Raw genomic sequence first — 18459 nt, 5'->3', positions numbered from 1 at the left:
GGCCTTGGATGAGTTTTTCCTTTGGTATTAAAAACAGCTCTGAGTAATATTCAAGTTAGCTATGATTTATTGTGACATTTAGTAGATTTTCCCAGAGCACGTGGCGCGGGCCAGGCAGCACCCATGGGAATCTCCCACCTCATGCTACACGGTTAACATTCTGCATTTGTCCAGCAATCTGTAATTTATTGCATCTCATCTGTCCGGGTCTTTGATTTATATATTGATTTGAAAAATAAATAAAAGTGATAGGAACCTGCATTTGGGGTGTAATGATGGACTGTGTCGACATGCAGGAGTAGGTAGATATGAAACATTGGGAGGAAATTAGATATTATGCCCCCAAGACAAGTGCAGCCGGCAGCACATTCATTATTGGCTAGATATTTATTATTAAGAATTTCTCTTCTCATGAGTGACTACTGCGGAATATTTCGGCCCTGCTCCAGCTGCCAAAACGGTGTGGAGAGGGTGTCTCTACCCTATCTGTATGAATTTGCATGCATGTGCACAAATGTTTGCTGCCAGTCGAATACAAGAAGGTTAAGGTTATCGTGTCGCACTTTAAAATAACACACATGCAGTTTACATTCAGAAACGCTGCTGCACAAGCTCCTGGGTTAAATGTACAAGGTGAAATGCATAAGGTGAAATGTACAAGGTGAAATGTAAAAGCTAAAGGGTGAAATGTAAAATTTGAAATGTACATGCGGATGTATAAAAAGCCCTGATCTTGATCATACAGAGCATTGACTCCAACTCCATATTTCAGCCAGATACAACCGAACTCACTGAAGCAGTGCTACAAAATACTAAACAGCTGCAAAGAAAAAACAAATCCAAACTCCTTGCCAGGACTTCCACCAGTGCTCTGCACCAGTTTTAATCACAGCACAGTGAATTTCAAACAGCAGTACAGCGAAGGGCCGCTGTCCAACCTTCCAGAATTTTGATTTCATCTTTTTTCTTCCCTCCCACCTCTCCGCTCTAATCCACTTCAATTATGTTTCCTCCCATTTCTCCTGATCACTTTACAGCTCAACAGCACCTGTGCTAATTGTAATGGCGATGATCGCTGATATGTTTTGCATCCTTAAAGGACTTTGCGAGGGGGGGGGGGCGATAGATAAACATCTAGCCCCAAGGCTTTTTGGGAAGCGCGGCTCAGCCTAGCAGATGGCCATCATATTATATGAGGAGAGCTCCTCGCAGAGGCTGGGGTATGGGTGGCTGGGTGTAATGAGTCTGAGGTAGCAGGGGGAGGAGGAGGAGGGGAGTGGGGCTGATGTGGATGGTGCATGGAGGAAGGAAGGAAGGAAAGGAAAGTAGGAGAGTTGGACTGCAGAAAAGAAGGACATAAATGCAAAGGATAGAAGAAAAGAAGAAAGAAGAGTACAGTTAGTTTCATGTTTGGGACATGGAACCTGGCTGTAGATATCAATACAATGCTTAAGAAAATGATACGGGAAATAAAATCCAGCTAAACACACAACAAACATAAATCATCTGATTGGCTAGCGGCTGTGCTCTAGCATTTGTTTAAACTGGATTTGATTGGCTGGTGCCTCTGTTGCAGAATGAAAAGTTGAACTCTCTGTTACAAAGTGACATAACAAAACCCAAATATACTTACGCAAACATTGCCAGATACTTTTGCGACTGGAGGGATGGAGCCGTGGGATAAAGGTCCCACTGATAAACACGCCCGACCAATCACGAGTCAGTCCCAGCTGTCAATCAAGACATTTCACCTACAGCATCAATAATGACTTTATTATTCGGTAAGAACTACATAAAATGAAAGAGACCATCTTTGAGAATTTTAGTTTCGTCATGTCCCATCTGATAACATAGAGGAGGGGGGGTTGAATGCCCTATATTGCAGCCTGCCACCAGGTGGCAAGTGAGATGCTTTGACTTCACTTTTGTGTAGCAGTCGTGTCGTACATCTTTTTATACAGTCTATGGGCTGAAGTGTCTTATTTATCCTCTGGACATGAGAATGGTCTCTGATCTAACTCTTGGCAAGCAAATAAAGTCTTTTTCCAAACAGATTAAAAAAGAAAAATATGAGACGTTACTCTTTAGCTCTTTAAATACTAACAGATGCTTTTAAGTGACAATATTCAGCCATTGTGTCTCTGATTGTCTGCGTATCCCTCAACAAGCCACCTCGCAGATCCCTACTGATCCGACCGCACCCACAATGAACATGCTGCCAGTCCTCCGCACTGTGGCTGTTCGAGGTCGGACCACATTATATAGCAATTGCATATTTTATAGCCATCCTTTAGCTGGGATGATGATGAACTTTATATACTTTTATTAAAATACAGATTGCACACATGTTTTAATATCACAGCTTTATTACAACACCTAAAGCAATTTATGATATAAAAATGTTTTTCTGAAACAATAAAAAACAGCTGACTTCAGTAAAATTCCTGTGTGGTTTAGAAAAATCCTCAGTGTTCTAACGGGGGTCAGCTCGCTTTGTTAGGTGGTGCTAAAAGACAAAATGATGTACTCTGCCTTGAGGTCAACTGGGCTTTCCCATCCCATAATGACCTTTTAGGGAGCTGAAGGAGAGGAGTCGTTCCCATAGCGATGAGGCGGTACTATTATCTGCACATCAAAAAGTGTCTATAATAACAAACAACTGTTTTATCAGTGTAGCATGACCTCTCAGCCTCTAATGAACTGACTTATTCGTCATCAATCATCCAAACACTGTATATTATTAATAATAAAATCTTGTTGAATCAAATCCCTCTCCCATTTTGTGCTTGTGTGAAAAGTGAATCTGCAGCCAAACGAGAAGCATCCAAAGCTTTTTTTCTGTTTTCTATTGAGTTACACGCTTCCAATCTGTGCAAGAAAAACTTAGCAGTCGCCAGTGTGTGTGTGTGTGTGTGTGTGTGTGTGTGTGTGTGCTGCTGTACTGCCAAAGGTTCCCTGAAGGAAAGCAGATCTATGTCAGTTTGTCATCGCACACAAGCTGCCAGATTTTATGAAATACCAAATTACTAATTGGCCCAGCATTAGGTTTCCTGCCTAGAAGAGAGACAGTAATATCTGGGCCTCTATTAGGATCACAGAGAGCGCCACACACAGCCGCCTCCCGCTAAGCTGGCACGTCTCTGTCATTTCACACCGTGCTATGGCACTGACACAGTGAGATCATCAAGGACAAAAGACTTCTCAAACATTCCCAGCGTATTCACAGGCCACGTAAACATTCCCATGATCAGGTTTTCCTGTATTGGAGAAAGTTGATGTAATAAAACTCCAACAGTATGTGGTGAAATCTCCCTTCTTACCTGCATATGTCCATTGAGCATCAAATTGCATGGTCAGCAGATGGAACAAAAGCACTGGGTTCTTGCTCCAGGGCACTTCAGCAGGGAAGACTCCAGAAGTCCAAGGTCAATAAGCAGCAGTTTTCATCTCTTTGCAACCTTGCACCTCAGAACGATCATTCATATTTAATGTAAAGATGGTACACTATATATTGTACGACTCTTTGCTAACACATTTACCATTAAAACATATATTAATTACACCAACATTGGAAACTACAGAATGTCACATATCAAATTTTATAATGATTCTGGATCTGAAGTAAATTTCCCATTGCTTATCAAGAGTTTTAAACCTGGAACCAGATCCACAAGCTATGATATGAATCTAAAACATTTGATTCTGAGCAGAAAAATTTGGAAAACAGGGAAAAAGGCAAAGGTACATCATTTTTGAAGGAACTACACATCCCATAAACATTTGCAAATTATTTTTGACAACCTCCAGCCTGTTTCTTCTTAAATTTAACCATGTTGTTAATGTAGTGTTGCAATATATTGTCGCTGTGTCTTGCAGCCATATAACATTTCATATAATGTAGTAAACTAGTGTTAATTAACAATCTGATCGTAGCTCACATGATTTTTTCAAGTGTGGTAAACATGTCCATGGCAACAGCAAGCTCAACCAATCACAAATGCACCTGAGGATTGTGGGTGGTGCACTATTTCTCCTTCATACTGCGAATTAAGAGTTTTTCTTAAAACGTAGTTGGTCTCATTTGAACTTGTGGCTTCTACAGGGACAGATAACATTGTTTCACAGCAATGTAACTTATGGTGGTCTACTTATGGTGGGTACATTTTTTGCTAAGGAAGCAGGCGTGAGCTTCATCAACATTTAGAGACAATGCAGCCAAGCATTCATGTGAATGACACACGCACATTCATGATACTGGTTAGATCCAAATGCATAGAACATTCCTGGAAGAGTGAGGACTTGTGTTTATTTTCTGTCTAGTGGTGCTATCGTTGTTTTTTTCCTGGACTCCTAATCAAACATGCCCGAGGCCTCTAAATGGATAAACACACAGAGTTTGGCAACATTTCAACTCTTCTCCCAAGTGGTGCGAGGGGAAAGAATAAGGGTTGGAGAGAAAGAGAGAGAGGGAGTGTGTGTAAGAGAGTGGGAGAGACCCAAACCTTAGACATGTCTTCACCTTGAAGTTTAATGATGTACACTTTTTGTCCCCATAAGGAAGACGTAAATAGATTCAAATTAACATCCACACTCACACACAGAGACAGAAAATGCAGAATGAATATCTCAGTTTCTTTTATTGTAAAAGGAGCCGTAGTATTTCACCCAAAAATGTCATTAACATATAACAGTAGTTGATGATGTTGATGTACAGTTGAGCGAAGGTGACCACATTCCCCAAAACATCCCCATATGACACATAACACATATTTTTCTTGATTCGGTTACAGTCATCTAAAAATCACAAATCGACTCTGAAAATCACCACTTTTATCAAGACAAATATTATCTTAATCAATTTTTTGTCATCTTTCTGGCATGTGCAGAGACAGATATGTCTTTGTCTGTGTATTGTCTATGAGGAGGATGAGGATCAAACATTCATTTCAGACATGACACATTAACATGTCTCTCCAGATTCTTTCCTTCATCACGTTCTGTTTTCTCCAAGGTTTAAGTGCACAAGTCATTTCCAGTGCAAAACTGTGCGTTTTGGTTAGCTAAGGCGCAGGCTTCCCTTTTGAGAGTCTTCAAGTTCTTGGTGTTGTCCTATGTGACATTAGGAATGTTTTCCATGAGGCTCTGAGGCTTCGCTTTGTAAGAGCCTGTCAGCCATTGATCCCCTTTTAAAAAACAGTTACAGTTCCTTCAGTTTGCTGCAGATAGTAGTCTCAGTCAGTTCTACACCAGTGGTGTACTTACACACAGTCAGGATACAGAAACTCCATCACCCATCTTAATTTAATCAAGTCAACCTTTTGTGAGGCTGATTGGTTGTCAAACCCTGTGTACCCATCCGTGGCTCAGTGTTGGTGGTGATGAGGCTCAGGCACAGGGTTCAACAAATCCCCTGATACAGGGGAGGGCAACTCTACATCTGAACAGATGTATCGTCTGCCTGTGCATGACTTCCATGATGCCTGTGGGTGCCTCCTATACATTTTGTGAGAGAAATCTGACTTTCTTTCCAGCGAGCAGCCAGCTCCTGAGGTCCTTGATGGAGGGCAGCTTCATTTTGTCTTTGTTTTTACTGTAAACATTCAGAAAGATGCCGAAGAGCACTAGAAGGCCACCCCAGATGTACCTGAGGAGGGAATGATGGATAGATTAGATATTTCAGAGGGATGGGACAATGGTAATGTAATAATTGTACATGCAGTATGAAGTAGGTTTCAACAGGATGCTCATGGATGGTTTTTAAAGGTTCCCTTTTGTTGACCAAGAGTTGTGCTATGTGCCAATGTTTTTAAAAGTTGGTTCCTGTTCTTGTGCATGTGCACATGCATGGCTACATTAGTGAAGGAACACAGATTCTTGAAACAGTTTCACTCATCTACAGGAAAATATACAAATACAAAGAGCCAAGTAAGTTAAATGCAGAAGCTTCTGTATGGGCCTCGAAAGGGTCATTGTCTGGTTTGATGGCTATAAAAATGATTTTAACCCAGTTAAACACCTACAAGACATTTTAAAACAGATGTGTTCCTGCTCTCCACTGCAAAAATCAAAAAGGAACATGAGGGAATATAAAATTGTGTTCCATCGGTCCAATAATATTGACTTATGATCTGTAGCAAGAAGAAATGCAGCTGCTGTGGTGGTTTGTGGTCGCCCAGCACCTTGTGAAGAGAGTTGATGTTGATTTAGGTTTGTGCTGGATTTCACTTTAATGTGGAAAGTCACAACTCCTTTTTTAAGTTTTCCTCCCCGGCATGTCCAAGACTTCCTGACAGTACTGCTGTTGCAAAGACTCAATTACAACATGGCTACTTCTATGACAGCGTGAAAACACAATGTTTGCATCTTTTGATTTAACCCATATTCTCATCATAGCCTTTTTGTTTAACGAGCTGTACAGAGACGGATGTTTTCACTATAAAACTGATGCCTGTGACAATCCAAGATGGCAGCATGTCAGTCCACATTAATGTTAGTGTTGTGTGTCTTTACTAACAAGTGTTTGAATACATTAGCATTCATAGTGAATGCTTTATTTTGTTTTTCATTTGATGAAGAGTATGAAGTTATTTCTGTCCTGGACCATCTAATTAAAAGATTCAACTCTGACTCTTTAATTATTAAAATGTTGCCTTGTAATTCTTAAATAGTGGGAATGTATTTTCAGATATCTAAAATGACATTTCAGATATTTAAAATGCAACAGTAATTACTGATAGTTATTTTATTCGAGAGGTAAAATTTAAGATATCTTATCTACCTTATATCTTATGAATTTGAAATATAAAACAAAACTACCTCTACTCAAACTATAATTATAGACATATTAAATAACCAAATTAAATAATGTGCTATTTAAGGTGACACATAAAATATCCAAATTATGAATAAAAAATGAAATTGTAAGATGTTTTGCTACAGATAAATTGAACATAAGAAAGTGCAAGTTATAGTGCAGGCATTGAAAATCACGACATGTTAAAATAGCATGTTGACGTGGAGAAAAGAATATGCAAATTAGGAAACGCGTTCAAAAAGTAGATGCAAATTAGGGTGACATATCCTGAAATTAAAAATTACATTTTGACATGTTAAAAAATACATGCAAATTTGGATGACATATCTGAAAAGTATATGCAAATCAGGGTAACAGATCCACATGGTTTGCCGATATATCGTACATATCAGAAATTCCAATTGTTTGTATTGGAAATAGGACAATGCATTTACACTCGATCCTCTTTCAACCAGTGGACATTCTAGATTTCTGTAATGTTCTTACAAGTGAAAAAGGAATAACTACTATTGATGATTAGATATCAGTGAATCAAATTCTGAAATGTAATGTCTCTATGTGAAAATGTTTATTGTAGTCTGTCAAAAAATATTTTACAGATATCTTAAAGGAACATCGACATGTTTCTCGTGCTGATAGACTGAAGGAAGATGGTGGTATTGCTTGTTATGTGAAACCAAAATATCATGTCAGGGTAGCTGTGTCTGAAACGATTTGCAAGCAAGCAAGCAACAGAGATTTTGGCAGTGAACGTAGAAATTTCAAAGAGACTCTGTATAGTCTGTGTCTTATAGGCCTCGACCTATTTAAAATGATGGATAGGAGCCTTTAAAGCATCTTTTTTTAGTCTAATACTCATGAAAAATTTAGATAGTGATCTTAACTGGGATTGGTTTAGCCAGTATCTGATGTTTTTAAATCTTTCTGTGATTCTGTCAAACTCCCTCAGTTGATTAACTCAACTCATCCAAATCTCAAATGGTCTAAGAAGTCTACCTTTTTTTTAAGCCCCTTTTCCACTGGTCAAAAAACCCACCCACTAACATCTGGCTTTTCTCTGCAGTGGGAATGTATAGCATTTGCGTTCACTTCCAGGTCAAATGACTATGTAGTAGACAGGTTTTTATTGAGTCTGGCTCCAATCTGCAGAGATGGAAACACGTCACTGAAGTAAACGTGGTAATTTGTTCTTCCTCCTCTCTATTTTGGCAGTCTAGACACTGACACTGCACCTTTTAAGGCACGTTATGATGCGCATCAAACTTCTGGCAGTTGGCACATAAACAGCCATGAGCGTCTGTGTCCTAATTGTTTTTTTTACATTTTGGGTACAATGTGCAACAGCGGGGGATTTTTTGTATTGCCCAAGATGCAACACTGGCAAGACAGCAAGGTTTCTGACACCTTGGTGTCCAGTGCACTGATTGGATGCGAGAAAAAAAAGGCAAATTCCTCTTCTGGCAAAGAGAGAGGAGTCAATCACTGTAAGTGGGTTTAACTGCATTCAAAATTTGGGTAAATAGACATTTGAAATAATAATTGTTGTATTTTAGGATTGAACTGATTCCTGATGTGGAGATAAGCATGGCATTCTTTTGGTTTTAAGCAAATACGTTGGTAAATTACATTTGCGGCATTTCAGCAACCTGGGGAAAGCTACCATTAGCTATTGGAGAAAATAAAAGTGCTTTCTCTTTTCCATTTTGGTTGTGCAGTGGCAGAGGTAAACATACTAAATTTAGTGTTTCGCCAAAGCAATAATTTGTTGATAATACATGAACTGAAAATAAATCTGTTGGTTGAAATGTAAACTGTAGTCATGAAAGGGACTGAGAGTTCACTGGAGGCCAAAAACAAGCTAGAGGGAGAATGAAGGTGGCCATTAAGACAAACAAAAGTTTTTTGTATCTTGTGAATATGCATGTTTAAAGTCATGATGGAGAAATGGAGCGGGAGAGGTACAGTAAAAAATGACCCCTTTGCCAGAGCAGAGGATTTTAGATGGTGAGCAAGATGGTGAAGGACAAGAAGAAAGAGCAGCGAAGTAGTCAAGGTCTCTAAATGGACTAAGGACATAAAAACCAGGGGCAGGGATGCCAAACAAAGTTTTATTTGTCCAAGAAGAGGTCAGCAGTCACACTGAAGACTCACTTTTAACAAGGAGAAAACAGATTTAAGTCAAAAGGTGTCGGTACTTACTGAAAAGTGAAAGGTTTTGTGAAGAACATGAAGGAAAGCACGATAGTCATGGCCTTTCTCCCGGTGGTCACTGCAAAGGAGTAAAACATTGGCGGTACCGTCAATGCCAGTTAATAATGCATCTACTACATTACAAATATGAAACAAAAGCTCAACAGAGGTAATTATGAGATAAGTTAAGTGCACCCTCTGATCAAATTACTAAAACGTTAAATAGATAGAAATTCAGTTTATTTAATACAATTTAATCAACCAAACATAGCAGAGTCCGTCTGATCCACAAATATTCATTTTAATCACCAATGAATGTGCTGCAAATATACATTCGGCTTATTTTCATGTTCTGAAGCTAAGTTTAATTTTGCAGTTTTGTGAGAAATGATTTTCCTCATCCTGCTGTAAAGGATCCATTTCTTTATCCATCTATTTTTAATTCAAGAATATGTAAATAGTTGATTTTGTGTAGGCACATGAACCGTTTTCTGTAAAATAAACCAGTTTTTCTCAATGTAAATGTTGTGGGGCTCTCAAAACTATATTGTGAATTTTAGCACTTTAATCTGTCTACACCAGTTACTTATTTTAACGATGGCACTGATTTGTGATGACTTTTTTCCCCTTGGCAAAAAAGAGGGGAAGAAAAGAAAAGAGAACGTTTGACACGTTGTTCCTCTGACCTGTCACTGCAACCAGGGCACCAAACAGCTTGATCAAGGCCAGCACGAAAGAGATGCCAAAATAACCCGTAAGAGAGAAGAAGAATGCGTAACCATACGTCTTCACAGGATGCTGGGAGGGAGGAAAATAAAAGTAAATAAAGTACAATGAACCCAGCTGATGCAGAAGAATATATAACCTAATGTAAAAAGTAACCACACAGGTAAAGTAACACATTTTGTTCTATTATAATCATATTGTACAAAATAAAATTTTAATTAATTTAAAAAATGTATATTTTGCAACTGAAAGAAACAAACAAATAAATGACATCTGTGATAACACAGTCTGTCTGCAGCTACACAAAGTACCAGGGGTACATATTCATTTTATCATAGGCTATATTCACCTCTGAGCAGAATGCCACCGCTGTGCCCAGCCCACCCACACAGAGCAGGCCTGTCAGTATGTAGACAAAACCGATGGAGTACGAATACAGCACCTGTCAACACAATACCATGTGTTCAGTGAGTGACATCACACAGGTTTAAAACAGTTTTCATGACAGTCAAGCAGAGCTCCAATTTCTCTAATCTCTAATCTTTGTGTGCATACATCTACTAAATGTATACTTTATGTACAGGGTACCATTTCAGAGTTGGAGCCGTTATGGAGTTTCATGGCTTTCTCCTGCACGTTTCCTATGGCAGCGTCTGCACACAGTGCCAGGGAGATGAGGAGAACACCTGTTCAAAACACAAGCACACAAACACAAAGACATCTTTAGGACGTGGAAATTAACAAAGGAATAAAATAGGTTATCTGAGGTGAATGTTTTCAATACAAATAAATGATGTATAAAAGACACATATTAAACCTAACTGTATAGTATTACTTTTATCAATATGTTATCTCCACAAGAGAACAATTGCTTTGTATTGACAGGCAAGTGCCTGCAGTTTCTTATTCTCAGTGTTTAGCTGCACAGTTATGTCTTAGATGTGTTGCAACAGCCCTGCCACATTTCTGCAATGTAACCCTGAGAATACAGCAGGATGATTAGGTACTTAGTTGTGAGACAGTTGTTATAGTATTACAGCATTTTTGTGAATCCACTGTAATCTCCTGTTGGATCTGGGAGATGTTACCTGTGACGTTGAAGTTTGGGGCCACTTTGCTGTCAGCTAGTGTAAACCAGATGAGTCCCAGACTCATGCACAAAGCAGCAGACACATCAGCCAGATTATAGCGTTTACCTGGAACACAGACAATATCTTTTATATGACAACTGTGAAATCAGAAAACCCAAATTCCCCAAATCTCGCAAATCAAAATTTTACTTTACAAAAGGAAACTGTGAAAACATTAACCAGAAATGTATAGCACTTGTGAAACTCCCCAAAACTTTGACATTTCAAACCAAACCAAACTAAGACATTTCATAGAGAGAGATTTAACATCTCTATGGGTTTAAAATAAATTGAGTAAGTAATGTTAAGGAATAAATCCAAGATTTTCTAGTTGTTAAACAGCCTGTGTAAAAAAATCTATATGTGTAGAAAAGATTTGTATTAGTAAACTGAAAAGGGGCTATGTAAAAATCAGATTCAGTGTAAAAACAGGTTCAGAATTCATACCTGTAGCTCCAGTGGCTGGAAATTTTACAGTCTATTTTTTTCACAAATACTAATATTCTCTACACATGCACAATTCTTAACGAATACAACTGTTTTACGTATATGTTTATTTTGCCCTTGTTGTTATTATCTTGATAGTTTCAGTGAAAATAGACAGGAAATGAGGAAGAGAAGGAGAATGACATGCAGTAAATGGAGTATGCGTCTGTGTGGTATTCACTCTAATCATTTGGTCATCAGATCTAAAATTACAAATTTTTTCTACACTTGTGAAACTTGATTCTAATGCTGATTTATTTTGAAGGTTTGCTATGGTTAATTTACAACAGGAATTATTTGTAGGCATAATTTTACAAGCTCAAAATCTTATTGACCCGAACTTGAGCCTATTATATTTTACTTCTACAAGTCGATTCAGGTAAAAATGTAGCCGACAAAAGTTTTTCAAATGGGCACTTTCCCACAACTTAAAGTTTCTGTGATTGTGCGCAAAACAATCCACTCAAAAGCTGTGTGAAAAAAGTGAGGGAAAAAAAACAACAGGATGAAGGAGTCTTCGAAAAAACAAAAAAAGCTGACTGATGGATGCCTTGAGGTTGAAACGGGGACGCAGCATCAGGTTGGCTGTGGTCGACTTTGATTCCCTGACTTGCCTTTGAAGGGCCTCACATCAGATGCAAACCTACACCCGTACCTCCATCCATCCATCTCTCCCAACTTTCTTTCCTCTTTGCATTCTAAGTGAACAAATTCTGTTTTCCACTTGAGCCCTTGAGGGACCACGGACTTCACATCTAACCATCTTGAAAGAAACGGAAAAAGGCAAAAAAAAAAAAAAATGCTGAAAACATGTCTGACGTTGAGGACACAGAACCTTGAGAAGGCAAGCGTGAGGATGAAAGGACAGGCAGAACCAAGAGCAGGGAGAAACAGAGAGTACAGCCAACCGGCCTCTGACAGACGAAAACAACAGTCATGCATAAAAAGAAGGTACCGAAAGTTGAAAGGTGGTCATCGCTTCAAAGAAACCATGTGCATTGGCTGAAATGAGGTGTAAGATTAGCCTTCTCCAAAATTCAACTCTGTCAACTCTCTGGTCAATTCAATTAGCAGTCACAAAAAATCATCAGCATATTAATTAATGATGCAACCTTAAGTTTCTGTTATTCACTATAAAGTCGATTTAATGAAAATATACATATAAAGTCGCCCCCTCTTTGAGCATAAAAAGATGAGCTTAAAGATCCAGTGGAAATGATTTAGAGTGATATATAAACAGAAACTGATTATGACATTCATAATTATGTTTTCATTAGTGTATAATCACCTGAATCTAAAAACTTTAGTTCCACAGAAAAACACTTTTGTTTGTTTAAAATCTGATTGAATATAAATACATCTTGTTCTATGGGATAATCCAAGTAGAAAGGTTGGACTTACACATCATCACCTCTATTGACTCCGATTTTACAGACTTAAGCTAGTACACAACACAAACACAGAGTTAACACAAATAACAAACCAAACTAATATACTCAAACAGCCAAAATCACACCGATATGAGACCAAAGACTTTCATAATGATGAAGACAGAGGATAAAAGAGACAGCTGCAATATTTGAAGCCATTATTGTTAGAAGAAAGATCATGAACTAGGAACATGAAGTACTAGCACAAGTACATACATGTATGAGGAAGTGCATGTAAGTTCAGAGTATGACGTAGAATCCTCTTACCTTGAATGAACACTCCTCCAATCATGACAGGGATGAGTTTGCAGCACTTGAAGATGACCTGGGTGGGGTAGTTTAAGTAGCCCAGGGAAGTATTGGACAGGCCCATGGTTCCCACTGTTAGAAATGCTATCATCATATAGGTCTTCCCTGGTATCCTGAAATATCAGGGAAAATATGAAGTAGTTGAGAAAGTTTTCATGTTTAGCTGTAGCAAAGACAACAGAGGTGCAGCGTTGCTAAGTGGTCGTAATTTTAGCGTTACAGTTGCAAAGATTGGATCAGTTTTATATTACTCTTTGATCATAATAGAATGACTCATTTTAGAATAGCAGAAACCAGAAAACATTATTTGTTTGGACTATGAAATGCACAATGAATCGTTTGTTTGTTTGTGGCTGCTAGCACTAGCATTTATAATGAAGGCAGAATAAATCTTCTGGTAGTATTAAGTAGGCAGGTTTTGTTAGATTTTGTTTATAATTGATCTTGCAGAAATAATCCACAGACTGAATACGACCCCTCAAAATGCAGACCTGAAGACTAAATCCTGAGCCGCAGCTGCACCGACAGGAAAAATAACATTACATAGGAGAGACAGTCATCAAGGTGAATAAGTAAAACAACAGGTTATTTTGTGAGCAGTACCTCCTGCGTTTGTCCTGTGTGAGCTGAAGCTCCACTAATCCAAACATGGAGTAGAAGCCGAACTGGATCAGAGTGAGGTACCAACCAAAAGGTTTGAATCCTTCCACAGAAAATATCAGCTCCTGGAGGGAGGGACAAATAAAGAATGTTAAAGCAGGTCATTGTATCCTTCTATCTTTCATCTTGGGAAGGTTTACGCCTTTACGAATAAAGAATTGTGGTGTTAAAACCTAAGACCTAATCTCCACAAGTAAGACAATTTACTTGCTTGGCAAATGTATAACTGAATATATGTAAAAGGGTATATGTGTGTTTTGAGTACATATTCCAACTTTACAACACATTATTTTGTATCTGTCCACGCAAAAACACACACACAACCTTCACAACAGCAATGTCCCTTCACTTTAACAAGCTTTAACTGATTCATTATCACACGTTTGTTTGTGTGTTTATGTGCATGGACACTTGCTCTATTAGATCTCTAAGTTAGTGTTGTGTTTGGGTTGTTATTTGTTACCTGCAGGTATCCATAGATGAGGTAAAAGAGGAAAACTCCAGCCACACAAATGAAAAACTGTGTAGGAGTGCTGAAGCTGCTCAGGTTGATTCCCAGAACCCTCAGCTCCTCCACAGACTTTATGTGGGGTGACATCACTTCTGTTGACGACGGGATGGAAATTGAAATGTGCTTCCGTGAGCTGTTGTAGCTCACTAGGCCATATTTGGCACTCATTGTGTTCAAAGCTGCTGGGACCTGTGGGAACATAGAGATAATTTTACAATGCTCATCTAAGACATCATCTTTTCCAGCTTGGATCTCAAGTAGCAACAGGGCAAACAGGCTAAAAGAGCAGCTTTGTCATTCTTGTAGAGTAGTAATGCTGACAGACAGGTTTATGGTGATTAGCATAACTAATGTGATTCTACAAACCTACGAATAATAGGCTGATGGAACAAAATAAGGTTGTAGCATTTACTCAAAGGGTTCAAAATGTATCCATCATGACAGTGTCGGAAAAAGTCAAACAATCAAAACAAACAATCATGTCTGATCTTTTTTAAAATCAAACATATAAAACACCCAAATATTACTTGGGTTTGATGAACTAACTCCTTTGTTGTTGACAAGGACAGAAGATGTCTCACCTTGTTAAGTACAATGAAACAAACTGTGATTTGTGGAAATATGGGCTATACAAAAAAATTAACATGAAACACTGACTGAAGGTTAAAAGCTGGGCTCCAGGTTTTTGTTAAAGCAGACACTGTTGCACCTTATTGACATTTACCTGTGTCCTGATAGCATTATGTGGTGGCTGAGTGAGTTATGCCACAAACTATGTGGAAGATGGCTTAAGAATTGGTCAATAGAGGCTGTGTGTGGAACAACTTATTATTGGCAGCAGTGTGGGTTTGCATGTTAAGTTTTGTCCAGATTGTTACAGAGAGCATTTGATGGAGGCTGACCAAATCAATTCAGTACTTTAAAGTATAATCCTGCTGCCTAACACACAGACACTAGTGAACATATCTGGTAGACAGTTTCTTTGGTGCAGTGACATTGGAAACTTCAGAGATGCACAAACCCTGTGCATGCAACTGCATCATGACACACGTGCCAGAGCAGATCTCATGTTTTCCATGGATACCTGGAAATCATTGATTTTCATTCTAAACTCCAGCAGCTCTTCTCTATCAGCTCAGTGTCTGCTGCACTGTGTGTTCAAGGAGTGTGTTGCAAGCATGTCGTGTCATTAGCTCCAGTGCTCAATACTAACGTGAGCAAACCTGAGTGAGTGATCGACAGCATTAGTTGCCGCTGCATCACATCCAACGGAACATCCACCGATTTGAAGCTTTTTATTACCGGTGTGAACATTTAACACGAGGAGCATGTTTTTACAAGGAGCATGACGTTAGCTAAGCTACATGGAGCAGCTAACTCAGCTTTCATAGCCATGGTAGCATGAATAAACCCCTTAAACAAGCGGCGATGCCAGTAATCGATATCAGGTGAATGTTAGGATTACTGATATCGACTTGTTTCATCGCTGCCTTTGATTTCTCACAACAATAACGCTGAGATAGAGAGCTAGCTACCTTCAACAACACTTCCGGGTTTATGGACGTTAGCTTATCCTCTTCTTCAGAGGCGACATTAAGTTTCCTGGACCCTCCGGCTTCATCTTTCATGTTTTCCAAACCTCGTCATGTTTTGTCTTCGCCTTGACACACGGTAAAAATCACAGACACACACACACACTCAGGGAGAGAGGGTGGGGGGGTGTTAGCCTCGGTTAGCTTGCTAGCAACTGCCCCGGCACCCGCTGCAGTCGCACAAACAGCCAACAACTTCCGCTCCGCTGTGACCTCTGACCCGTGATGCTATTGGTCCAGCGGGCCACACACTGCAGGTCAATGGACGCTCGCGGACGCGCTGGTGAGGTGCGATGAGGAGAAGATGGTGTGAGACAGTTCAAGTCATGGAGGAGATGCTAGTTGGAGCTAAAGGGCGCAGGCTGCGTGTTGTCCTCCATCTTGAGTTCACACGGTGAGTTGACACCATCACGTGTGCGCATCACCACACAAACGCAAGTTCATCAATCACATGCTGCTGCTCTACACGTGCGCCTCTTAGTGTGGAACTGACCCACTTATATTTGTATGTATACTTATACCATTTTTATATTCATATCACAGTGTATGCTCGTATACCTGTGCAAATTATATATTTGATCCTACTGTCTATTTTGCCATTTGATAATATTCTAAGTTGTTTTTGCTCTTTTCTCATCTGTAACATTTTATCTTATTTCTGTATCTGTTCTGTTGCTGTGTGATCTTTGAATTGCTTCTCTATTATTTCGAATTGTTTGCTTTTTAAAAAACGGGTTCCTACTGTTTGCCTTAAATTTGCAACTCATCAAGTACCCTGTAAGTGTGTGTGTGTATATTCACATATATATGTGTGTATAAATATAAGTATGTGTGTATATATAACTTCAATTTCAATTTGTCCTTATGCTAATGCACAAATACAATATACATCCTTGCCAATGCACTTTACTCAAGTATGTTTAAAAAAAATAATACATCTGTTGGCAGTTAAAGGTGTGGGTGTGTGTATACATATATATATATATATATATATATATATATATATATATATGTATACACACATATATATATATATACACTGTATTTTATCTGAATAGATTTTTACTTTTAAAAGTTTTTCAAATTTTTTTTTATTCTCTCTTGAATTTCACCACAGCAGAATCAATAAATTATATTTTGTCTCTTCTTAAGGAGACCTGAGGGCCATTTGTGTGTTCGTGTGCCGTCAGAATAATCAGAATTTTTTTTTCGAAACGGATAAAAAAAATGATAATAAATACAATGGCTTTTTTGCTGCTAATACTTCTGTGCTTTTTGTCTATTTTATTTTAATCATTTGTATATTTACACTGTGGTATTTCTTCTACGCAAGTAAAGTTTCCAAGTTCTTTTTCCACTACTGCAAATGATTTATGTGAATGCAATCTCAAATTGTGAAAATGTAGGTACATGAGTTCCTGAAGTCATAATTTCTCCAATCAACAATTAATATCGTTTTACAATCGTCTCTAAGCAGTAGTTTTTTTAACGTGAACTTGTCAAATACTTCACTTTTGTCACTGGCAAACTACATATTCATCTCTCACAAGCCCCTGGCACCAGGCGTTTTAGCTGTTTTTATGACTATTGTGCATTTTTAATTTTCTATATGCCCGTCACATACCGTTTTTACTTAAATTAAAGTTTCAAATTACTTCTACCACTACGGCAATTCTTGGTGTGAGGCCACAGGTAGTGTAAGACATGATAGCCAATAATGAAGAAATGAAACATTGATTGAAAAAACAGCATTGTCGTTATCTTGTTTTGGTATCATTTCAATATTGTAAGTAGCATGTACAGTGCAGGGCATGGAGGGGTTTTGCTCATGTAATTGCTTTCTATCATCGACTATTCCTGCATTCCATGTAGAATTTCTTCTTCTTACACTTTCCCTATTTTCTCTCTTCATCCTTCTGGTCTGCTTTCATGTCCATATGAGCTTTCCACCCCTCCATTTCCTTCACTTCTTTCCTCCTTTTATTACATTATTCCTTACCCTACTTTCTCTGTACTGCCTATGTCACTCAGCCATCTCATATTCCTGCTTCTCCCTCTTTGGCTTCCCCGGTATATAAAGCATGAAACTCTTTTCGCCCCCTCCTCCTTCTCCGAGCTTTCCTTTCTCCCCACCATCCAATCTTAAATTCCTCCCTCTGCCTGCCTTCTTCCTCTTTCTCCCTCTCTCTCTTTCTCCCTGTCCTCTGTCCCCAGCCAGAGGTTAATACACTCCAGGATGGCATTATTTCCTCCCTGGCCCTCCGACAATATAAAAATTCAGAATGGACAGCTCAATCCCTCTTCCATCTCAGATTTGATTGTAATGGTATTGCCTCCTGTCCCTGGGAGGCCCCTGCTGCCTCACCAACCCGGCTTTTATGACACTAAATGGCCAGGCTACAATTTTTCCATCTATTCAAAAAATTCTGTTAATAACTCATTGGGAATGAGACGTATGCGCTCCCTGGGCCGTCTGTGGCCAGGTCCCTCACCCCTCTGCTCACAGGGGTCACCACATACAGAAAAAAGATTCAGGGCTGAATCGCAAATGTAAAAGGTTAATTAATCTCTGTGAATTTACAGTCCCCTCTCCCCATTCCCCATGCACTCC

At 38.9% G+C, this 18459-nt stretch overlaps 1 protein-coding gene and 1 long non-coding RNA gene across 2 annotated transcripts in view; one reads left to right on the top strand and one right to left on the bottom strand.

Moving 5' to 3' along the window:
* Nucleotides 1–4618: 4618 nt before the first annotated feature.
* Nucleotides 4619–16239, bottom strand: slc35b3 (solute carrier family 35 member B3). Its single transcript, XM_020087162.2, has 10 exons — nt 15792–16239; nt 14209–14445; nt 13689–13810; nt 13044–13198; nt 10819–10926; nt 10319–10416; nt 10080–10172; nt 9691–9802; nt 9014–9083; nt 4619–5644 (listed from the first exon to the last, which is right to left on the bottom strand). Exons 1-10 carry the CDS (start codon nt 15882–15884, stop codon nt 5494–5496), a joined length of 1239 nt encoding a protein of 412 aa, XP_019942721.2. The 5' UTR covers nt 15885–16239; the 3' UTR covers nt 4619–5493.
* The window catches only part of LOC109629447 (uncharacterized), a 34413-nt gene continuing 32058 nt past the window's right edge, over nt 16105–18459 (top strand). The window contains exon 1 of the long non-coding RNA XR_002202702.2: nt 16105–16242. This is a non-coding gene — a long non-coding RNA (uncharacterized lncRNA). The remainder of the gene's footprint in view (nt 16243–18459) is intronic.

This window comes from Paralichthys olivaceus, chromosome 17, assembly GCF_024713975.1.
Source record: "Paralichthys olivaceus isolate ysfri-2021 chromosome 17, ASM2471397v2, whole genome shotgun sequence".
NCBI classification, from domain to species: Eukaryota; Metazoa; Chordata; class Actinopteri; order Pleuronectiformes; family Paralichthyidae; genus Paralichthys; species Paralichthys olivaceus.
The sequence above is the reverse complement of the archived record's forward strand: the minus strand, read 5'-3'. Positions and strand labels throughout refer to the sequence as shown.